Source organism: Capra hircus, chromosome 13, assembly GCF_001704415.2.
Source record: "Capra hircus breed San Clemente chromosome 13, ASM170441v1, whole genome shotgun sequence".
Taxonomy (NCBI): domain Eukaryota; kingdom Metazoa; phylum Chordata; class Mammalia; order Artiodactyla; family Bovidae; genus Capra; species Capra hircus.
The window spans coordinates 46451216-46474950 of NC_030820.1; the positions used below are offsets into that span (position 1 = coordinate 46451216).

The 23735-nt window shown below is 40.2% G+C and overlaps 1 protein-coding gene across 2 annotated transcripts; it reads left to right on the top strand.

Moving 5' to 3' along the window:
- Positions 1837–22525, top strand: PRNP (prion protein). Of its 2 annotated transcripts, XM_005688157.3 has the most exons (3): positions 1837–1952; positions 4384–4481; positions 18470–22525. In XM_005688157.3, the coding sequence occupies exon 3, from the start codon at positions 18480–18482 to the stop codon at positions 19248–19250; it is 771 nt and encodes a 256-aa protein (XP_005688214.2). In that variant the 5' UTR covers positions 1837–1952; positions 4384–4481; positions 18470–18479; the 3' UTR covers positions 19251–22525.

The following is a 23735-nucleotide window of genomic DNA, read 5'->3' on the forward strand; positions in this document are numbered from 1 at the left end:
ATATAGTGAAAGTGATGTTATGTGACTTTTGAGACTATGTGAGAAGTGGCAATGTAGCTTCCATGTTGTTTACTGACAGTCTCCCACTTGGGTCCTCTTGGGACTTCTTAAGCCAGGTAAGAAGCTCATCAAACTTGAGACTACTATGCTGGGAGGAAGCCAGGCCACATGGGGAAGTCATGTGAAGGCACTTCAATCAGTACACCTGATTTTCAAGTCCTCCCAGCCCAGGTGCCAGCCATGCAAGTGACTGAACTGATTCCAATTCCTAGCTATCACGTCAACCTCAGACACTGAGTCTCCCCAACAGCAGCCTCAGATGTCATGGGGCAGAGTCAAGTCCCCATTGTGCCTGTCCAACTCTTTGGCCTACACAATTCATGGGCATAATAAAATGGTGGTTTCTTTAAACCATTAAGTTTTGGAGTAGTTGCTACATGGCAACAATATCCAGAATAGGACCAAAGGCAATGTCATTTGGTTCCCTCAAACCCTCACAAACTATATTACCTTTTGAGCATTTTCTTGGTTGGGGGAGGGAAGGAAAGCATTCAGCCAGTTGACATTGGATTCTTTTGAGGAAAAAAGGCTGATTTTCGGCATCTTCTGAATGAGCTGTACATTGCCCCTTCTGGCAGGGGAAAGTCAATCCCTTGCCCAGCCTGATCTGGTCACTCACTCCCAGCTCCACCCAGCTCAAGACTCAAAGAGATGCTTAACTGCCCCCAATGCACCTCACAATAAACAATCTCTGAGGAAAGAAGGTAAGGATCTAAAAGTAGTGTCAACTTAATCATTATGAAAGACTGACTGGATAGAAAAAAGCCCTGGCATTGCTGCCTAATACTCATTTCTAACTGGCCACAATCCATTTCTGCTACTGAATCATCTTCATCCCATCGTCATGTTTTATAGACCTCTCATTTCTCCTTCCCAGCAGAACTTTCAGGCCCCCATCCACATTTATATATACACCACCTCATTCTACACAATTCTTCTGGCCTCTCCCCTCCCTCACTTGTCCCCATCCTATTTGAGAGATCCACCCTGAGATGTTTAACCTAATGGGTGTCTCAATATTTTTAAACCTCTTTCCTTGCAGGCTTAGTGGAGCCTCTTGCCCATAACAAGGGGACTAGACATCTCATTTTCCCCAGGTTTATACCCATTGCCCCGGCATAATTAATATTGGTACTCTCAAAAGTGCCCAAATTTGGATAATGATGTATATGATCCCTCTAACCCTAACATATGTCTTCTATCACTTGCCATCCTTCACATGAGACAAACCCCTACATAAAATTTTGGCAGTAATAATGATCAAGAACACACCATATTTTATACAAGAAATCTCAGGTAATGTGCAGAATGGACTTGTTAAATGGAGTGCATTTCCCTCACTTAAGAATATCATAATCTAAATCATTTACTTTGTAAATAATGAGCAGGAACTGAGTAAATGACGGCAGGTGATGGCTAATATCCTTTCTAGGCCTCAAATTTTAATCTGAAAATTCACAAACATTGGGCTTAATCCAGGGTAGTAGAATTTTTGTCCTTTTCAGAAATTTCTGGTTACCAGAGTTCCAGAAATTGCTTTCTCATTCCCTAATCTTTCATTTTCTCCATTACGTAACGAGAAGCTGGGGCTTTGGCCGATTTTCCCTCTAAAGATGATTTTTATCGTCAACAAGCAATTTCAGGGAGTGATGAGCCAGGGAGGCGGTATTAGTTGATGCTAGCGTTTATGCTAGTCTCAACTCGTTTTTCCCAGGGACTTAGATTCCTGGGTCTGCCGGTAAACCCCGGGCGCCGGCAGCGGCTGCGCCTGAGCCTGCGCGCGCCGTCGCCGCCCCGCCCCCGCACCTCCTCCTCCGCCCGGCGACTCACCAGCCCTAGTTGCCAGTTGCTGACAGCCGCAGAGCTGAGAGCGTCTTCTCTCGCAGAGGCAGGTAAATAGCCACGTAGTCCTTTAAACCCCCAGCGGAGGCCGCCCCCGGCCTTGCGGCCGAGGCCCTAGGGCACTCAGCCGGATCGGACTGGTTGGGAGGCAGACCTTGACCGTGAGGAGGACTGCGGGCTTCCGGCGGGCGCGGGGAACGTCGGGCCTGTTTAGCGTGCTCGTTGGTTTTTGCCAGCCACCGCTCGGTTTTGCCCTCCTGGTTAGGAGAGCTCCATTTACTCGGAATGTGGGCGGGGGCCGCGGCTGGCTGGTCCCCCTCCTGAAGTATGTGGGTGGTGTGTAGGAATCTAGCCCCCTCCCACGCTCGTCCACTGCGGGAGTGGGATGGGCGGATCGCACCGGTAGAGGGGCCGCAGGTCCGAGGAACCGCTGGGGAGATCAGAACAAGGGAGAGGCCCCGGGCTCTGGGCCCTCCCGAAGCCCAGCGGAGACGCGGAATTCGGGGTGGGGGGTGGGGAAGAAGCGGGCGCCCAACGGGGCCCGACCTCGGCTGTGAGGAGTGCCGGAGCGTCCGTGGGCCCCCAGCCGCTGCTGCCGAACTCCTCCCGAGAGGCGGCCCTGCTTGCCATCACGCGGCTGGGAGGTACCTGGGTAGCCGCAGCGGGTGGGTCTCTGGCAGCCCCCTGGGGATCGGCTCGGGCGGGCGTGCGTGGCCTGGGCTTCAGCCTCGGCGCGGGGCGTCATGGGCGACCCGGCCCTCTCTCCAGAGAAATCCAGGTACCGGGAGCATTGTTTCCTGGGAGCTCTGATGTGGTGGACCCAAAAGCAAAGCGATATTTTCGCTGTCTCGACTGATGCTCCGGAAGGAGGGAACTCGGCCCTCAGGAGACTGAGGAGAGGGGATCAGGCGCCTCTTGGAGAACCACCCTCATCTGCCAGTAAGGGTGGCACCTTCACGTTTTTTTGTTGTTGTTTTTTTCTCACACGTTTGATTATTAAACAACGAGGAGAAGTCCGTTTTTTGCTGTTCTTTTTCGTTTTTCCCCCCCCTCTTTTCTTTTGGTACCATATGTAGCAAATAGATTTTTTAAAATCATAAGACCACGATCCTCACCATCTTGTTTTTCAGTTTCCTCGTCTCCAGATTCTTAACAACAAAGCAGTTTCACCTCCCTGATCATGGTTATCCTTATCTCATGGCCGGGTTATTTTCTTGTACTTAAGAGCAATCACGGTTTATTAAGCAGTTTCCCGAATGCTGAACCTTTGAAGTGTTACCTTTCCTTGCAAAAGATTCCGCATAGAATAGGATTAAAAATTTTCACAAGTTGTCAGAGAAAAATAAGAACAGAAAATTGAATAAAATGTCAGGCCTCTGGAAAATGAACAGCTCTCTCAGATTTGAAAATTAACCTATAAAAAGGAACAGTTTTCCTACGGAGACACTGAGGCGCTCTAACGATGAAAAAGAACCAGAAAAGGAAAGAAAACGGAGTTGTGTATATGATTTGTATCTGATGCAAATTTTTCATACTTGTGAAAGAAAAATATCAAGATTATAAAAAGATAAATGGTGAAATGAAGAATCATTTATGGAATAAAATACAAATCAAAGCAAGTCTGGATTATCGTTTTACAACTACAAGTAAAAACAACAGTAACAGCAACCACTACTGGAAGATTACCTAGAAATTTGCATGTTCGTTTATGTGAGGTGGCAAGGCTTTGGAGTTAGAACTATGGCTCTGCAGCTAATTTTACAATTTGGGACCTAATTTCGTCATCGTCCTTTTGTCCATTCATAAAATAGAGGAAATTATACCTACTTCAGGAGTTTGCCAAGATTAACTGTGTAAAACTGACCTTTAGCATGTATACATTTATTCTTTCCCTAGTCACACTGCACTGGGGGACATTTGTGAATCTGTATGAAATTTGTGAAAAATGGTCTGGTGATCCTTTAAGCCATGACCCTGAAACCCCACTCCTGGGAACTTACCTGCAATGGAAGAAATAAGGAAAGAAGAAAAGCTGCATTCACCCACAGAGCTCAGAATGATCTAAAATTAGATCCAGTCCAGAGACAACCTAAAGGTATTAAGAAAATAGCAGGGCAGCAGCTAAGAAAATCATAGCACTTTAACTGAAAGGAACATTGTGTAACCATCATGTGGCATAATTTTAGAGCCTCTCTGTGATATATAGGAAAAAACTGACAGGTCAAAGTAAGATTACTCAGACATGGATGCATATGTGGAAAATCTGAATAAAAAATGGACCCACAGTTTTCTGTGTATGGGAGGAGAGTTCAGTGTCATGTTTGCTGCTTTTTTTTAGTCAGCGTCATCTCTTTTTTAAAAATACTATCATATTTTTTTCCTTGAGTAGATTCATTAGTGGTTTAATAATTTGTATACTGTTATTCTGTTAAATAATCCATTCTTAGATTTATCAATTATAGTTTTGTTTTTTTTTTTAAGGACTTCTGAATATATTTGAAAACTGAACAGTTTCAACCAAGCCGAAGCATCTGTCTTCCCAGAGACACAGATCCAACTTGAGCTGAATCACAGCAGATGTAGGTACCCTGCGGAATCTCTCTGGTCTTGTGATGGTTGAAAGTGCCCAACTGTTTCAAGAAGATAAGGGACTGAAAGTCTGGGATCACAAATCCTTGCTTTGGAGGCCACTGGGATCTATATATGTAACCCACACCTATTATATCACTCTTTCTTGTAAAATCATCTTGATTTTGCAGGGAAAGGGACATAGCTTTCTCTAGAATCATTCTGAGTTATGTAAGAAGCAGCCATTTAAAAAATAGTATAATAAAAGCAATAACCTAACATTCCTGCACCGAATCAACACTGAAGGTAACTGTCAACAGACAAAAGGTTTTATGAGGTAACAGTTTTTCTAAGCTGTAGTTTTAACTTACCTATTGCATTCTCCCTTTTTAGATCTTATTTCCTTTTCCAAGGCAACCAGTTTATCAACTGTGAACTGCTACATATGAAACATTCAAAACCTGACTGTGTCTAAAGCTGTGATGGCTACAGCAAAATGATCTTTGAGTGAATAGCATGTTTAGCAGTTCTTACAGTTGGGAGAATTTTTTCTCAGTTTGTTCATCCTTTCTCTCCTAACCATGTTCTGCTTATTGCTGTTCTACTATTGTGTGATCACGTCAAGGGAGGTGTTCCCTTTTATGCAAAACATTATGTTAATTGTTTTCTTCCTGAGAACAAGCTCAGAAGATTGGCTAGGAGTGCAGTTTCCTGGAAGCCTTATTATAGATTACTAAATCCCATCACTAGATACTCCCAGGCTGTTGGCCTGATGTAGACACTAGCTGTGTTGCTTTTCTTAAAGCTCTTCACATCACTCTGAGGATGGACCAGACTGGGGACCGTTTGCCCTATTCAGTCCAGGGTTAGGCCTCAGTGTCACTGGAAAAACCTCCACCTCAAAATGGTTTGTAAATTTTTGTATAGCTTGCATTAGACTCTTTATAAGGGCAGTGACCTCAAAAGATGAAAATATGACAAATGAGTTCCACTTAGCTTATGAAAAATTGGAAATTTCCCCAGGGCAAGGATGGGTAGAGGGACTGTTTGGTGCCAGTTTCCAATTTAAATAAGTCTCAAGGGTATAACATATTTTGAGTATCAAAAATTTGGCCCCTGGCACATGACCACTGGACATAGGTTCCTACCAGCTCTGATTCTCAATCCCCATGTATAAAAGGGAATAAGATGAATGGGACAATATATGGATTTTGTTGTTGTTGTTCCTTCTCTCGTTCCATCGCTCTGCCATTGTGCTTATTCACTAATGCCACTTGGTCATATTTATTATAGTTTTCCAATCCATTCTGATACTTGGCAGGCCAAGTGTACCCTAGATTTTCTTCCTGTTCAGTAATTTCTTCAGTCTTCTTAATTTTGAGTATCACTATATTCTTTAAAATCCTCTTTGAATTAGGACTGAAATTGTATTGACTTAATGATTAATTGGAGTTGAATTGGTATCTTTCAAAATCTTCAATCTTGATTTTCCCAACCATACACCTTGCCTGTCTTTCTTTTTTTTCCAGTCTTCCAGCTTTTTTGGTCTAAGTTCTACTATTTATCATTAGATTAAGTCTTAGTTTGAATTTTTTGTTGCCATTAATGAGTGGAATTTTTTTTTCACACTAAATCTTCTAAGTAATTACAACTAGTTTGAGTATTCACTCTTTTCTATATGTTGAGTTCAAAAACTGCCACCCTAATAAATAAGCTCATTCATTTATTTGAAGGCATTTTTGGATGATTGTCCTGTATTTTCCAGATAGAAAATCATATCTGGCTTTCTCCATAGCCGTCTAAAATAGCAGCAATCACTTACATTCTTGTCTTGTTAATCTCATTCATGAGAATGCTTTTCCTCTTTATGTTAAGATAGGGTGTGGGCTGTGTATTACTTCTAGTTCTATAGAAATTTTTTCAACATCTTAAACTTAAAAAGTCAGGAAAGCACTGATTCCTGAATTTAAGTGAAAACTTTGATTTTAATTGAAAACTTTGCAACATCAGAGAATCTTTTTTTTCTCCTTACTAACCTACTAATAGGTTAATTGATTTCATGATTTTGAGCCATTCTTGTATTCCTAAAATAATCCTTATTGGTCACAGTGTATTCTTTCACTAAAATATCAAAATCAACTTGGTGGTATTTTCTTTTGGATTTTGGCACCCATATTGCTGAAGGTTGGGTAGCTAAGAGTGTGAGCCCTTCACTCCCTGTGGCTCTTAATGCTACGTCTCAGGTGAACTGCCCAAATGTTTATCTCTACTGAGTAAGAGTTTCAGATTCTTATAACAATTACATAAAACTGATGCTCTCACTTGAATGGCTCATAGATGTAGCAAAGTTAATATATCCAAACTATAACTTTATTTTTTTCTCACAAGCCTGGCCCTCCATCAGTTTTCTCGTTTTCATTAGGTAGCGTCAGCACCATCTACCTAGTTCCAAAAGCCACAAACCTGGTCAACTCTCACTCTCTCATCCACTCTATCAGCTTAATTGTTTTTTTCTACAAAATACATCCCATTTTTCACAGCTCCTTGCTGTTTTGTCACAGTCCCAGATTACACCACCATCTTCCTTTAATCATTTTCTAAATGGTCTCACCATTTCCATTCTTATCCCTCAAAATTTTCTCTTTACACAACAGTAAGGGTGCACTTTTAAAAAAAAGAAAAAAAAAATCTGTGATGTGATTCTCCTAAGCCACTTGAATGGCTTCGCACTGTTTCAGGCTCCAGACGCTTATCTCCCTGTAGTCCTCAAACCCACAAACTAAATATCTTACCACTGTGTCCTCAGCCACAGAACAGTAATATTAGAAGACATGTAATAAATATTTGTTCAAGTAATCAATAGTTATTGTACAGTAACTTTTTTCTCCATTTCTTTTATGATATAAGGTCAAGTTTTCCATTTAAAAACTGGTGCATACTAGCTGTCCCATAAAAATTTATTTAATGATTGATTCAATGTCAGTTTTTATAATTGGATAGAAAGGTAATCCCTCCCACACATTTTTTTTTTTTTTAAATGAGGCAAGGAATATGACTACTTGGAAAGCTGGCTGCCTGAGAAAATGATAGATTAATGTCTCAAAACAAATATCAGTGTCTAGATGCCAGGTTCTTTTATAGAACAGAGATGGTAGGAAGATGAGGAAATAAAGGCAGAATAAAGAGGGAGAAGCGGTGTGGAAGTCAAGTAAAAAAGACCCATGTCTTGCAAGACATCTCCAGAAATGGCCAGCCTGTGGAAGGGATATGTTAATCTCTTCTTTCCTGCAACCATTCACAGGTGGGAAGTGTCAGATTATCTCCCTGTGAGCTGAACAAAGGCACTTCAGTCCAACAGTTAGGCAGAGGGACTGGGTTTTCTGAGGCAGGCCATTATATATGATTATAATAACAGCAGCAACAAAAAGCAAGTCAAAGAAACAGTTCCAACATGGAGTCAGAATTGGTTCTTCTCTGCAACAGTTCCCCACTGTCAAGGTCCATTTGACAATCTTGTAGGAAAAGGGGACAGTGATCTTTATGTTTGTCAGTTGAATCTTTCTGGGAGTGTCTGCCTTTGGTACCAGTGTTCCAAATATTGAGATTTGTTTTCTTTTTGTTCCTCCTTGGAAAGTGTCTACTTTATACTTGTCAGCTTAGAAATATTGGACTTCAGACCCAGGAGGATTTCTCAAGTTAAGAAATTTTGCACTTTTCTGTGTATGGGAAGATGCAGGAGTCAAGACTCATTATTATTTCCTTGATATGTAATTCAGCTGTCTGGGGCCTGTGATCCTGTATTCTCAAGTTTCCTCAAGGTTCACCATAGGGAGTGGTGTAATCTGATGACTGCTAGATGGCAGGTATTCTCCTTCCTGAGTTTTCTTTCCTGAGTTTTCTCCTTCCTGAGTTGACTTGGGGTTCACCAACTCACATTAGAGGGCTTCAGTTGTTGATTCCATTTCTCAGGTCTTCCCTTCTTGGTCAGGAATTTGACTAATATTTGGGAGACATTTCATGGTCAAACTTTGCTTCACGGTGCTGTGAGGTTCATCCCAGATCAGGCAAAACTTCTTGATGTACTACTCCAGGTGCTAAATTTTGGATTAGACCCCCATGAATAATTAAAGATTCTCTGGATTCTAATTGTCATCCAGGAGACATTTTCCATTGTTGCTTCTTCCCATACCTAGAATCACACTATTATAATTATTTTATGTTATAAATGTGATCTATTTTCTCAAGATGTTTAGCCGTAGAAGTTTTGTTGGAGGGCTGGTTATACATTGGTTACTGCAAGAGACAACTATCGTATAAATTAGTCAGGATATAAGTAATGCAGCTAGTAACACTGATAATGACATAGTGCAACAGGGAGATACAAAACACAATTTAAAAACGAAGAATAAAGTAAAGCAATGATTAGTATAACTAGTTGTAGTCCAGTTGCAATAATCTAGTGACCAAAGGAGCCATAACTGATTTAATGAGCTATCTTCAGTTTCATTGTACTGGCCATGGCATAGCTTAATCTTTGAGACAAGCATATGCTACTGGGAGGATCAACCAGATAGAAAAAGATTTAAGTTTTACCTTTGCTTACAAAGGATATAATTTACCAAATTACTGTAACTCAGAGGTTAAGGAAGTTTTCCTTACACCTGGAAAACACAGATTTAAGCCAGTTATTTTTAGATAGAAACCATAAAAATTATAACAGTTTATCAGTTCACTCAGTCCTATGTAACTAATCCTTTTTGTTAACAGCTTTATGAAGCCATCAAGTTTCCCATTAGAATTTTTCAATGTATTACTAGTTCAGCATTACGGTCTAAAATTCAGAAACTTGGATTTATCCGAAAGTCCTTTTTATAAATCTTAAAGAGGAGGCATTTTTAAGAGGCAACAAAGTGAAACCATAACTGTATAATGACAAAAGACTTAAGAAGGCACTTTAAATCTGATTATGATGCAGTTGACAAAGTAACCTGGTTACTGCTGTGACATACAACAGTTTCAGGCAATAGAACTAGAATTATGACTGATAATATTCTACCAGGACATATCACATTTTTAAGAACCCCATATAATCTCTAGCATATTGGTATCATTTATCATATAATTTAAGATTTATTATTCATTGGATAACACTTGCCATGTAGTTTAACATACCAAGTGAATCTAATTAGTTTAATATCTCCCTTTGGTGTGTCTCAGGGGCCCTTTGAGGCACCCCAAAGTTAGCTAAAGATCAAAGGAACTTTATTGTAATTTGATTTGGGAAGTCTTGTCAAAAGAGCATTAAGAAAAAACGTTTTAAAACACAACAGGATCATAGGTCACTGTGAAACAATATTTACTTAGCCAAAATGACAATGAATGATTTCAAAGGCAAATATAGAACAGATTATTTAAAAGGTAGAAATACTTATAATCTATTATCAAAAGAGAAGAAAGCCAAATTTATTTTGTACCAAGTTACTTTCAAGATTCATTTATTCAATTAAATTTGTTTCAAACTTAGTCCTGATCATGTACAAAACTACTTTTTCAGGGTCCATGTTTCATGAACTTTCCATCAATTAATTTATTTTAGCACAATTTTAACTTTCAAGTTGTTGAATATCTGGAGATATCCTAAAATATAATTATTTCTGAAAGTTCACTCAAAGCTCTTATCTTCATTTGCATTTTCTTTCCTTAAAAGTTTCTTCACATCAAGTCCCTTTCCTTGCTGACAAATTGTATCAACAAACAACCATAGATACAAATATAATTTAATATTAGATATTTCCCAGTTCACGTGAACCTGGAGCTCATTTAGCTTAATTGTATTTAGAATTGTTTGGTTTGTAAGCACTTACTTTTATTTAAACCAATTAAATAGAGCTCTTTTACAAATCAACTGCAGCAAATGTTATCCAAAGACAAAGATACATACAAACAGAGAGGCCTCAATTCTTATTTCAAGATTGCAGTCCTGAGTCAGGCAATGTAAAAAACCATCAGTTTACATATGAGGTTGAATTAAAATTGGATTTCTCATAGATGGAAAAAAGTCAAACTCACTTGGCTAGATAGCTAAATATTTGCAGAAAAAGCACTTAGGAATTCTAATTATCTTGGCCAACCCAACTTCTAAATTACTTTACCTCCTCTAAAATTTGCATTTTAAAAAGACAGCATAATGAGGGTTCCTGAGAAGACATTTGCATCTCAAAGATATTTGCATCTCAGAGATACAGGCAAGTTTTTCCTAAAATGACTTTGTTTCCCCTTTGTTTAATACTTACAGGCCTCTTAAGATAACCAGGGAAGGTCTGGGGAGTAGTAAAAGTTTTGATGGGATTTGGATTATTTTTGGAACCACACTTCTGGTACTGTAAAGACTACGTTTGTAAAACACAGTTTCGTGGGGGTTTTTTTTGAATGATACTGAAGGATTGACATGCCCATTTACCTATGTTGGAAAGTTTTATCTTTCCTCATTTAGCTTAGCTATTGGGAAGACACAGAGGCAACAATTTAGGCTCCTGTAAATCAGTCCAGACTGAGGGGGGAAAGAGGTGAAGATAAGAAAGACAGGCTGAGGAATCCGTCTCATAGTCCTACCAGGAAGATTGTAGCCAGGGGGAATGGGTCACTATTTTGCTTGAACCAGTGTGTGCTTCACAGTGCACAGAAGTTGTCTTGCTGGAATTGTTGTAGCCACAAGTTCTGGGAAACAAACTCACTCAGAAGGACAATGCAGATAGTGGAGTACAGTTTATTACACCGGCGGGCCCAAGGCAGAGTCTCCTCTTAGCCAAGGACTCTGACCAGTTTTTGTGAAAATCTTATATATCCTAAGTGTACGTGCTCAAACCCACCTCCCCAAATTCCTTGAAACTAGTCTGAACAACAAAGAAAAGAAAGATACAATCAAAGTTAACCTGTGATTCATATGCCTTAAGCCTAGATAGTTAACAGTGGACAATTATCAATAGGCCTGTGGTCATACCCCAATAAGCATAATAGAATTTATGATTCTATTCATAATAGAATATGCAGTTAATAGTTATGCAGATAATTAGGGTATTCTTTTAGGCTACTGAGAGTCCAGATATGAGCCCTGGGACTCTTCCATCTGGGTGGGGAGGGGTGGGTCTGGTTTTCCAGTTAGTATATCATTTCCATAGATACTGGGCATATAGCTCAAAGTCCGCAGTCCAGCCCAACATGGGTCCTGCTTTCAAGATGGAGCCTGTTCTGTTTATTTCCTCCTTCAGAGTCAGATGCTATAATAGTGTGGTCCATTCTGTTACCCACTTATCCTGTCACAAGAGACTTCAAGAGACAGGCACCTTAATGGCTTTTAAGTGCCTGACCCACGCCCTCACAATATTAATTGGCCTGGTACTCAGCCTAAGGGAGAAGGAGGAAAGGAGAGCCCTGACCTGCTTGGGAGGCAGCTACTGGGGCACAGTAGGCTATTAGGCCTTCAGAACACTCCAGAGAATAACCCTAGCTAGAGTTCCATAGCTATTAGTCTATTTGCAGAGGGTTTGAGGAGAAAGGAATGAGCGAGTGTGAGGAGGGTGAAGACCTTAAAGGAAGTACTTCTCCTTAATAGCTCAAGCAATTAGTATCAGATGTCTGTGTGTTACCAAAGTATCCAGAATAAAACAAAATCTAGCCAGCTAGAGAGTCACATTAACATGACTTCCCAGTTTCATTAGACCTGTGACCTTTGTCCAAAATGCTTTATAAATGGAGTTTTCCTTCACAGGGGGTGCTCCCCAAGCTGAAGCTGAAGCTCTCTACTGTCAAAGTTACCCAGGGCTCCTGTAGGGAAATTAGACTCAGATGCCTCAAGTCCAAGGGAGTCCCCAAGCCTCTTCATTTATTATCAGAGTGTTCCTCTCCTTTGCAAAACACTTCTAATTGCAAGAGCGTGTAATTGTGAGCCATTCAGGCCCATTGCTCTTCTGATCTTAGCATATCTAATATATGTCCCCCAAAGCTTTTCTTCAGGATAGATGAAATATTTCCCATTTTTATAAGTTTCATAGTGCCAAAACACACAAAAAAATAAGTGAATTCCAACATAAATGACACAAATTCCAGTACTAATACATAGATGAACCAGTTTCCAGCTCAGGTAAATAAATTTACCCTACAAAACAAATGAACTAATCCCAACTGTGTGCTTGTTTTGTGCCCTTCCTCTGGAGGCATGCATGCTAAGCCGCTTCAGTTGTGTCTGACTCTTTGCAGCTCTTTGGACTGTGTCCCACCAGGCTCCTCTGTCCATGGGATTCTCCAGGCAAGAATACTGCCATGCCCTTGATATACTCCAGTATTCTTATACTCCAGTATACTCTATTATTCTTGCCTGGAGAATCCCATGGTCAGAGGAGACTGACAGGCTGCAGTTCATGAGGTCACGAAGAGTAGGACATGACTGAAATGACATAGCCCAAAACAAGCACACAACTAGGGTAGGCTTACCCCCAAAAGAACTAGTTCCCCAATAAACTGGTTACAACTCAGGTAGAGCCCAACAACAATTCCCATCTCCAACAGAGTACCCCAACCAAATCGGCTTGTCCTGTGAAGAAAAAGCCCAAATTTAGAGGGGAATATGTTCTCAGTGTGCACACCAGAGCAACTTACCCTACAAAATCAAGTTTGTCAACTCGTAATAGAAAAGGGCACACAAAACCACAAACAAATGAGCCAGCTATCGAATGAAGAAAACTAATGCTATGAAATTGGGTCTGTTGACTTGTAGACATTTGTTGATTCCTTGCTTCAACTGCCAGGCCCTGGGGCCACTGATGGCACTTCAGGGAATCTTGAAGGAGAGATCCTCAGCACAAATGGTCCCAGCAGCTTCTAGAGCCTTGCCCTAACATTCCCTAATGGAGCTGGCTAAACACAAGCAGCAAGTAAAATTTGTTACCAAATCCAGACTTGCTCTACTGAGTGAACAACAGGCCAGTGAATCAGAGATGAGATGTTGAAGGAAAGAATGTGACTTTATTCAGTAAGCTGGCTGACCGAGAAGATGGCAGACTAACATCTTAAAATAACCATCTTCTTGGGTTCTGGATGCCAGGTTCTTTACAGAACAGAAATGAGGGGAAGTGAGGAAATAAAGTAAAAAGGCAGAATAGAGAGGGAGAGGCAATGAGTCTTGGGCCATAAGTCTTGCAAAACATCTCTAGGAATCCCCACACAGTTTTTTAATTCATAAAACTTTTAACTTTCACAGTTAGGTCTCTAATCCATTTAGAGCCTGCTTTTGCATGTGACATTAAGGTCCAGTTATTATTTTCCTTCAGTTTCCCAGAAGTCTCTGCTAAATAAACTTCCCTTTCTCATTGGTTTGTTTTGTCAATTTATCATTTATCCAGTTTGTACTAAAGTCAATGTATGTGGCTTTATCTCTGAACTTGTTATTCTGCTTCCTTTGATCTATATGTTCATTTCTAGGTTGTTACCATATTTATTACTATGACTTTATACTAGGATTTAATGTTTGATAACAGTAGGTTTTGAACTGTGGTATTGGAGAAGACTCCTGAGAGTCCCTTGGACTGCAAGGAGATCCAACCAGTCCATTCTGAAGGAGATCAGCCCTGGAATTTCTTTGGAAGAAATGATGCTAAAGCTGAAACTCCAGTACTTTGGCCACCTCATGGGAAGAGTTGACTCATTGGAAAAGACTCTGATGCTGGGAGGGATTGGGGGCAGGAGGAGAAGGGGACGACAGAGGATGAGATGGCTGGATGGCATCACTGACTCAGTGGACGTGAGTCTGAGTGAACTCCAGGAGTTGTTGATGGGCAGGGAGGCCTGGCGTGCTGCAATTCATGAGGTCACAAAGAGTCGGACACGACTGAGCGACTGAACTGAACTGAACAGTAGGTTCTCACCTCATTTCCTTTTTAAGGTTGAGTTTGTTATTTGTGGACATTTCTTCATCCTTCTTTGAATTCCTAAAAAAAAATCCAGCTAGAATTTTTATTGTCATTATTATTCATATTATAAGTTCATTTGTAGGAAATTGACATCTTTATAATACTAGGTGGTTCCAACCAAGACCTTTCCATGTTTACAGATCATCTTCTGTGTTCTTTAGTAGTGTTCAATTTCTTTTTCCCCGAGTCTTACTTTCTTTTGAGATAAGTCAATCCTAGATACTTTACAGTATGATAGTGAAAGTTGTATCTGACTCTTTGTGACACCATGGACCGTACAGCCCATGGAATTCTCTAGGCCAGAATACTGGAGTGGGTAGCCTTTCCTTCCGCCAGGGCATCTTCCCAACCCAGGGATCAAACCCAGGTCTCCCACATTGCAGGCAAATTCTTTACCAGGTGAGCCACAAGGGAAGCCCAAGAATACTGGAGTGGGTAGCTTATCCCTTCTTCAGTCAATCTTCCTGACCCAGGAATCAAACTGGGGTTTCCTGCGTTGTAGGTGGTTTCTTTACCAACTGAGCTATCAGGAAAGCCCACTTTACAGTATGGGTTGAAATTATTACTATCTTATCTATTAATTTTTTTCTAGTCAGTTATTGCTGGTATAGAGAAATGCTGTTGATTTTTATAAACCAATCCATAGCCTTGCTGAACTCTAGTTGAGTCTCCAGTTACCTCTGCCAAGTGTGTGGAATTTTCTATGTATATGATCACATTAATTCCAAATAATGAAAGCTGGAGCTCTTTCCTTACAGTTATTGTACCAGTCTTTGTCCTTGCATATGGCATTGGAAAAGGGCTTCCCAAGTGGCTCAGTGTTAAAGAATCCACCTATCAATGAGGAGATCCAGGTTTGATTCCTAGGTCAGGAAGATCCCTTGGAGAAGGAAATGGCCACCCACTCCAGTGTTCTTGCCTGGGAAATCTAATGGACAGAGGAGCCTGGAGAGCTACAGTCCATGGGGTCACAAAAGAGTCGGACACAACTTAGCAACTAAAATAACAATAATGGCACTGGAAGGATCTCCAGTCCTGTGACAGGGGACGTCCTTGTTTTGTTTCTGATCATAAAGGGACTGCATTCAAAAATTATCTATTAATTATGTTTACCATTTCTGTTATATAATCTTTATTAAGTTAAGCAGGTTTCCTCCTGTTCCTAGTCTGCTAAGAGTATTTTTCTTAGTGATAGGTATTTAGTTCAGTTCAGTCGCTCTGTTGTGTCCCACTCTTTGCAACCCCCATGGACTGCAGCATGCCAGGCTTCCCTGTCCATCACCAACTCCCAGAGTTTACTCAAACTCATCATGTCCATTGAGTCGGTGATGCCATCTAGTCATCTCATCCTCTGTCATCCCCTTCTCCTGCCCTCAATCTTTCCCAGCATCAGGGTCTTTTCCCATGATTTCTTTGCATCAGGTGGCCAAAGCATTGGAGTTTCAGCTTCAGCATCAGTCCTTCCAATGAACACCCAGGACTTGATCTCCTTTCGGATGGACTGGTTGGATCTCCCTGCAGTCCAAGGGACTCTCAAGAGTCTTCTCCAACATAATAACAGTTCAAAATCTAGGTTCCAAGGAGTAAGCATCTTTTAATTTCATGGCTGCAGTCACCATCTGCAGTGATTTTGGAGCCCCCAAAATAAAGATAGGTATTGACTGTTATCAAATACTTAATATCTTGATGTGCAGCAACCTGACTATTCTCTGATAACATCTTATATGAAGTATCATAACACAGCCAGGCATTCAGAAACCTAATGTGCATTCCTAGCAATTTTACTATAATCACAGATATGTTTCTTAAATTTGCTAATCTTTGTAGCATAATTTGTACAGTGAGAGATTTTGGATTAAATAATATAAGATCTTCCTTATTTTATCACAAACAGAAAGAAAATTCCCCAAGGTCTCATTAAGTTTTGAGTTCTTCTTATTCTTAGAAATGATTCTCTACTTCAAAAAATTTTTTATGATTTTCATAATTAAATGTTGTTGCTTTTGTATTCTCAACTGATTTTAAAATGACTTTGTCTTAATATAGTTTATGATTATCCAGCTTTATTCTAATATTCAGTTTTAAAGTAGTGATCAGCAACATATGCCCATGGCCTTATGTCCTGTTGCCTGTATCTCCAGTCCATGGTCGTTCCTCAGCTCCAGACTCACCAAGCTTACCAGACTCACTGGTATCTCTTATCCCATGTGTAGCTTGATAATGGCATTGTCAAAGCGACACTCTTCATTTGTCTTCCTGTGGTCTTGCTCCACTTTCTGTCTTTCTGTCCAGAAATCTGGGTGCCACCTCAATTCTTCTAGTCTTTCATCTTCCATATCAAACACCAAGCCTTCCAGAAAGTTCTCATGTTCAGTTCCCTGAGGTGTTTGAGCAGAATTGTGAGCAGCATGGAAGCCAAGAGCTGAACCCCATACGCAAATGGAGAGTAGATCAGGGAAGCAGGCCTGCAAAAGACCAGGTGCAAGAATGAGGCCATTTGGCATATCCCAGGACCCTGTCCCTCTGGCCCTTACCCAAAACAGACTCCAAAAATTCTAGTAGACATATTCTGAGCAGTTTAACCGGCCTTATAACTTTCAAATGTATTTTTATTTATACCCAGGCATTTCAATAATGTTAGTAAAAACATAAAGGGGATGTTAATTCATTGTTTAGTCATCCTTCCTCTGAATATTATCCAAGTTAGTCTTTAGTTCTGAAGGTCATGAAAAATAATTTTATAATATTTGGTGCCACTTTTATTTGAAGATGTCCCAGTGCTGAGGATGACTAATGTCAGCGTTATAACATATGCCATTTTTGGTTTTGTGGCAAATGGTATTTTGGAACATGTGGTTTGATGTGGGGTACAGTAGAAAGTGCTTAATGATCATTCTACTGTGCGTCTTTAATCTCTGCCCCTGGAACCACCCAAGGTAAGTGAGATATTCATTCTGAAAGATCTGAATCTTCAATTCATTCATCTATAATCTGATGAATGTACATTCACAACGGTTCATAGGTTATCATGCAGGGTACTTTGTTCCCAAACTGTGCTTGCATTATATGTAAGATATGTGTTTTTTGCACGAAAAATTAAGAGAAAATAAGTCACTCATGAACTATTAAATGCTGAACTAAGACTCATTCAGTGAGTGAGTGACTGCAGATATTATGAACACAGCCTTTCTTACCCCATTTTGAATAGCCCCATTGTCTGTCTATAGAAAGAGAAATTACTTTATAGGTACGTTTGCAAAATCTTGCCCGTTTCCTGTTTCCAAAAATTATTGTATTGAGAATTCCTTTGAGAAAATTCTTGTTGGCATTTATATGTTCAGAAGATGTTAATTCCTTCATTTAACAGATATCTATTGTGTACCTTCCCTGTGCCAGGCTCTGCCCTGGCCCGCTAAGAAGATAGCAGCAAACAAAGAGACTCATTCCCTGCTCACATTCCCACATGAGGAAAGAGGACATGAACCAGCTATTCAGAAAATTATTTAATGATCTCAGCACCTACCTTGGGGTCTTCCAACTGGACATTAGAATCACTTCCATAGGGTCCATGCCAGGGTTCAGAAGGTTCCAGGAACTAATATCCCTTATAACAACCCAATAGGCAGAGCTTCTAGGGTCCTCACAAGAACAAGCCCAGTTGCAAGAATCACTACTTTAAAGAAGTTCAAAGTTTGGTAAACCTACCAGATATTTATAGTTTCTTCCAATTTATGATATAGTGTACCAATCAGAGGTTATTTTTATCATAAGCAATGTTGCTGGCATTCTATATTTATCAAGTTACTAGGAAATGAGCCAGGAATTATTTTAAGGTCAACTTTGTCCTTAGAGGAGAAAGAGTTGTGTTACTGCTTTACCTATAATTACTTTCATGAGATGTATGGAATGTGAAGAACATTTATGACCTAGAATGTTTATAGCTGATGCCACTGCTATGCAGTCATTCATTATGCTGCAGACTTTAAGTGATTTTTACGTGGGCATATGATGCTGACACCCTCTTTATTTTGCAGAGAAGTCATCATGGTGAAAAGCCACATAGGCAGTTGGATCCTGGTTCTCTTTGTGGCCATGTGGAGTGACGTGGGCCTCTGCAAGAAGCGACCAAAACCTGGCGGAGGATGGAACACTGGGGGGAGCCGATACCCGGGACAGGGCAGTCCTGGAGGCAACCGCTATCCACCTCAGGGAGGGGGTGGCTGGGGTCAGCCCCATGGAGGTGGCTGGGGCCAACCTCATGGAGGTGGCTGGGGTCAGCCCCATGGTGGTGGCTGGGGACAGCCACATGGTGGTGGAGGCTGGGGTCAAGGTGGTAGCCACAGTCAGTGGAACAAGCCCAGTAAGCCAAAAACCAACATGAAGCATGTGGCAGGAGCTGCTGCAGCTGGAGCAGTGGTAGGGGGCCTTGGTGGCTACATGCTGGGAAGTGCCATGAGTAGGCCTCTTATACATTTTGGCAATGACTATGAGGACCGTTACTATCGTGAAAACATGTACCGTTACCCCAACCAAGTGTACTACAGACCAGTGGATCAGTATAGTAACCAGAACAACTTTGTGCATGACTGTGTCAACATCACAGTCAAGCAACACACAGTCACCACCACCACCAAGGGGGAGAACTTCACCGAAACTGACATCAAGATAATGGAGCGAGTGGTGGAGCAAATGTGCATCACCCAGTACCAGAGAGAATCCCAGGCTTATTACCAAAGGGGGGCAAGTGTGATCCTCTTTTCTCCCCCTCCTGTGATCCTCCTCATCTCTTTCCTCATTTTTCTCATAGTAGGATAGGGGCAACCTTCCTGTTTTCATTATCTTCTTAATCTTTGCCAGGTTGGGGGAGGGAGTGTCTACCTGCACCCCTGTAGTGGTGGTGTCTCATTTCTTGCTTCTCTCTTGTTACCTGTATGCTAATACCCTTGGCGCTTACAGCACTGGGAAATGACAAGCAGACATGAGATGCTGTTTATTCAAGTCCCATTAGCTCAGTATTCTAATGTCCCATCTTAGCAGTGATTTTGTAGCAATTTTCTCATTTGTTTCAAGAACGCCTGACTACATTTCCCTTTGGGAATAGCATTTCTGCCAAGTCTGGAAGGAGGCCACATAATATTCATTCAAAAAAACAAAACCGGAAATCCTTAGTTCATAGACCCAGGGTCCACCCTGTTGAGAGCATGTGTCCTGTGTCTGCAGAGAACTATAAAGGATATTCTGCATTTTGCAGGTTACATTTGCAGGTAACACAGCCATCTATTGCATCAAGAATGGATATTCATGCAACCTTTGACTTATGGGCAGAGGACATTTTCACAAGTAATGAACATAATACGAAAGGCTTCTGAGACTAAAAAATTCCAACATATGGAAGAGGTGCCCTTGGTGGCAGCCTTCCATTTTGTATGTTTAAAGCACCTTCAAGTGATATTCCTTTCTTTAGTAACATAAAGTATAGATAATTAAGGTACCTTAATTAAACTACCTTCTAGACACTGAGAGCAAATCTGTTGTTTATCTGGAACCCAGGATGATTTTGACATTGCTTAGGGATGTGAGAGTTGGACTGTAAAGAAAGCTGAGTGCTGAAGAGTTGATGCTTTTGAACTATAGTGTTGGAGAAAACTCTTGAGAGTCCCTTGGACTGCAAGGAGATCAGTCCTGAATATTCATTGGAAGGACTGATGCTGAAGCTGAAACTCCAATACTTTGGCCATCTGATGGGAAGAACTGAAGGCAGGAGGGATGCTAGGAAAGACTGAAGGCAGGAGGAGAAGGGGGCGACAGAGGATGAGATGGCTAGATGGCATCATGGACTCAATGGACACGAGCTTAAGTAAACTCCAGGAGTTGGTGATGGACAGGGAGACCTGGCGTCCTGCAGTCCATGGTGTCACAGAGTCGGACACGATTGAGTGACTGAATTGAGGTGAACCCAGATTTTAACATAGAGAATGCAGATATAAAAACTCCATATTCATTTGATTGAATCTTTTCCTGAACCAGTGCTAGTGTTGGACTGGTAAGAGTATAACAGCATATATAGGTTATGTGATGAAGAGAATAGTGTACATGAAATATGTGCATTTCTTTATTGCTGTCTTATAATTGTCAAAAAACAAAATTAGGTCCTTGGTTTCTGTAAAATTGACTTTTGAATCAAAAGGGAGGCATTTAAAGAAATATCTTAAATTAGAGATGATAGAAATCTGATCCATTCAGAGTGGAAAAAGAAATTCCATTACTATTATTTAAGAAGGTAAAATTATTTCCTGAATTGTTCAATACTGTCACCTAGCAGATAGACACTATTCTGTACTGTTTTTACTGGCTTGCACTTTGTGGTATCCTATGTAAAAACATATATTGCATATGACAAACTTAAAAATTTCTGTTAGAGCAATTAACATCTGAACTAGGTACCTAATGCATTACCTGTTTTTGTAAGGTACTTTTTGTAAGGTACTAAGGAGATGTGGGTTTAATCCCTAGGTCAGGTAAATCCCCTAGAGGAAGAAATGGCAACCCACTCCAGTATTCTTGCCAGGAAAATCCAATGGACAGAGGAGCCTGGCAGGGTACAGTCTAAGCATGGGGTTGCAAAGAGTGAGACAAGACTTGAGCTACTGAACAATAAGGACAATAAATGCTGGGTCGGCTAAAAGGTTCATTAGGTTTTTTTTCTGTAAGATGGCTCTAGTAGCACTTGTCTTTATCTTCATTCGAAACAATTTTGTTAGATTGTATGTGACAGCTCTCGTATCAGCATGCATTTAAAAAAAAAACATCAAAATTGGTAAATTTTTGTATAGCCATCTTACTATTGAAGATGGAAGAAAAGAAGCAAAATTTTCAGCATATCATGCTGTATTATTTCAAGAAAGATAACCAAAATGCGAAAATGTATTTGTGCAGTGTATGGAGAAGGGGCTGCAACTGATCAAGCTTGTCAAAGTAGTTTGTGAAGTTTGTGCTGGAGATTTCTTATTGGACGATGCTCCACAGTTGGATATACCAGTTGAAGTTGATAGTGATCAAATTGAGATATTGAGAATAATCAATGTTATACCACGCGGGAGATAGCTGACATACTCAAAATATCCAAATAGAACCTTGAAAACCATTTGCACCATCTCAGTTATGTTAATCACTTTGATGTTTGAGTTCCACATAAGTTAAGCAAAAAAAAAACAAAACAAAACACAACCTTGACCATATTTGCGCATGCAGTTCTCTACTGAAATGAATGAAAACACTTTGTTTTTAAAAACAGATTTTGATTAACAGTGGGTATGATACAATAACGTAGAATGGAAGAAATTGTAGGGTGAGCAAAATGAACCACCACCACCAAAGGCCAGTCTTCCTCTAAAGAAGATATGTGTATGGTGGGATTGGAAAGTAATCCTCTATTATGGATTCTTCTGGAAAACACTGCTCCTAATTAGACCAACTGAAAGCAGCACTCAATGAAAAGCATCCAGAATTAGTCAATAGAAAACAATCTTCAATCAGGATAACACAAGACTACATATTTCTTTGATAACCCAGCATGGCTGGGAGGTTCTGATTCATCTGTTGTATTCAGACATTGCATCTTTGGATTTTTTTCCATTTATTTCAGTCTACAAAATTATAATGGAAAAAATTTCCATTCCCTGGAAGATTGTAAAGTGCATCTGGAAAATTTCTTTGCTCAAAAAGATAAAAAGTTTTGTGAACACAGAATTATGACGTTGCCTGAAAAATGGCAGAAGGTAGTGTAACAAAAGAGTGACTATGTTGTTTGGTAAAGTTCTTAGTGAAAATGAAAAATGTGTCTTTTATTTTTATTTAAACACCAAAGGCACATTTTGGCCAACCCAATACTGAATACTTAAAGGAAACTCTTCTGTGTTGTCCTTAGCCTTACAGTGTGCACTGAATAGTTTTGTATAAGAATCCAGAGTGATATTTGAAATACGCATGTGCTTATATTTTTTATATTTGTAACTTTGCATGTACTTGTTTTGTGTTAAAAGTTTATAAATATTTAATATCTGACTAAAATTAAACAGGAGTTAAAAGGAGTATCTTTCACGGAGTGTCTGGCTGTGTTCACCAGTGTGCACACCATGTTGGCAGCTTCATTTTGGGGGTTAATATGAGAAAAGTGACACATTCAGTCCTCACACTGCCAGTTGGCAGCAGGAGGGCTACTCCTGATCCTGCTTCAGCCTTATTCCCAGTCACATGCCAGCTGTTTTCTGCTACCTTTTCACATTTTTCCATGAATACCTGTCAAAGTCACTACTATAGCAGAGGAAAACAGTCCTTGCATTCTGGAAGATTTTTTTCTGTCCAGGATTTTGAAATAGAGGATTTTCTTGATTAAGATGAGACTTAACAAAGTATCTACCTTATGCCTGTACCCACCCTTGAAACACTGTATGGTCAATATGGCTACTTTCCTTTGTTATAGGCTTTCAAATAGTTCTTCATATGTTTCCTCCTTCCCAAGTATGAGGTGCCAGCTCCCAGTTTTCCTTCTCAGAGGTTTTCTTCTGCAACTGTAGTTCACTAACAGGTGGAAATAATAAAAAAATGATAGTGGTTGAAATCATAATATTTATTAATACTTTAGCAAATGCCAGTGTCCTTCAGTATCTGAACAGAGGATCAACTTTGCAGTAAAAATGTAAAGATTAAAAATCAACATCTTGATATCCCATAATTCACAAAACTAATTTTAAAATGACATAAAATCCTCAAAAGTATTACTCAAATCTTTAACATAAGAAGTGCTAGGACTATTTTCATGCTGTCCTTTTGGCCATATGCAAGATTATTTAAAAATAAACTTCATTATCTGCCAGTCATAATCTCCCAAGAATACCCCACTGAAAAGATGTCAGTTATACAAAGTAAGGTATTTACAGAGCCAAAGTGAATGATACACATCTGTATCTTTCTCAGGCTACCATGTTTTCTTCCTGTTACTTCCAGTTCCTTTGAGTTGTGCTAAAGAAAATTTTTAATATTTTATGTATTTTTTAAAATAGAGGATAATTACTTTGCAATATTGTGATGGTTTCTGCCATACATCAACATGAATCGGCATAGGGCTTTCCAAGTGGCACTAGTGGTAAAGAACTCACCTGCCAATGCAGGAGACATAAGAGATGTGGGTTCAATCCCTGAGTCAGGAAGATGCCCTGGAGGAGGGAGGGCATGGCAACCCACTCCAGTATTCTTGCCTGGAGAATCTCCATGGACAGAGGAGCCTGGCGGGCCACAGTC

Bases quoted from the DNA above. Each gene is read 5' to 3' on its own strand.
- PRNP (XM_005688157.3), top strand. From the start codon at position 18,480: ATGGTGAAAAGCCACATAGGCAGTTGGATCCTGGTTCTCTTTGTGGCC.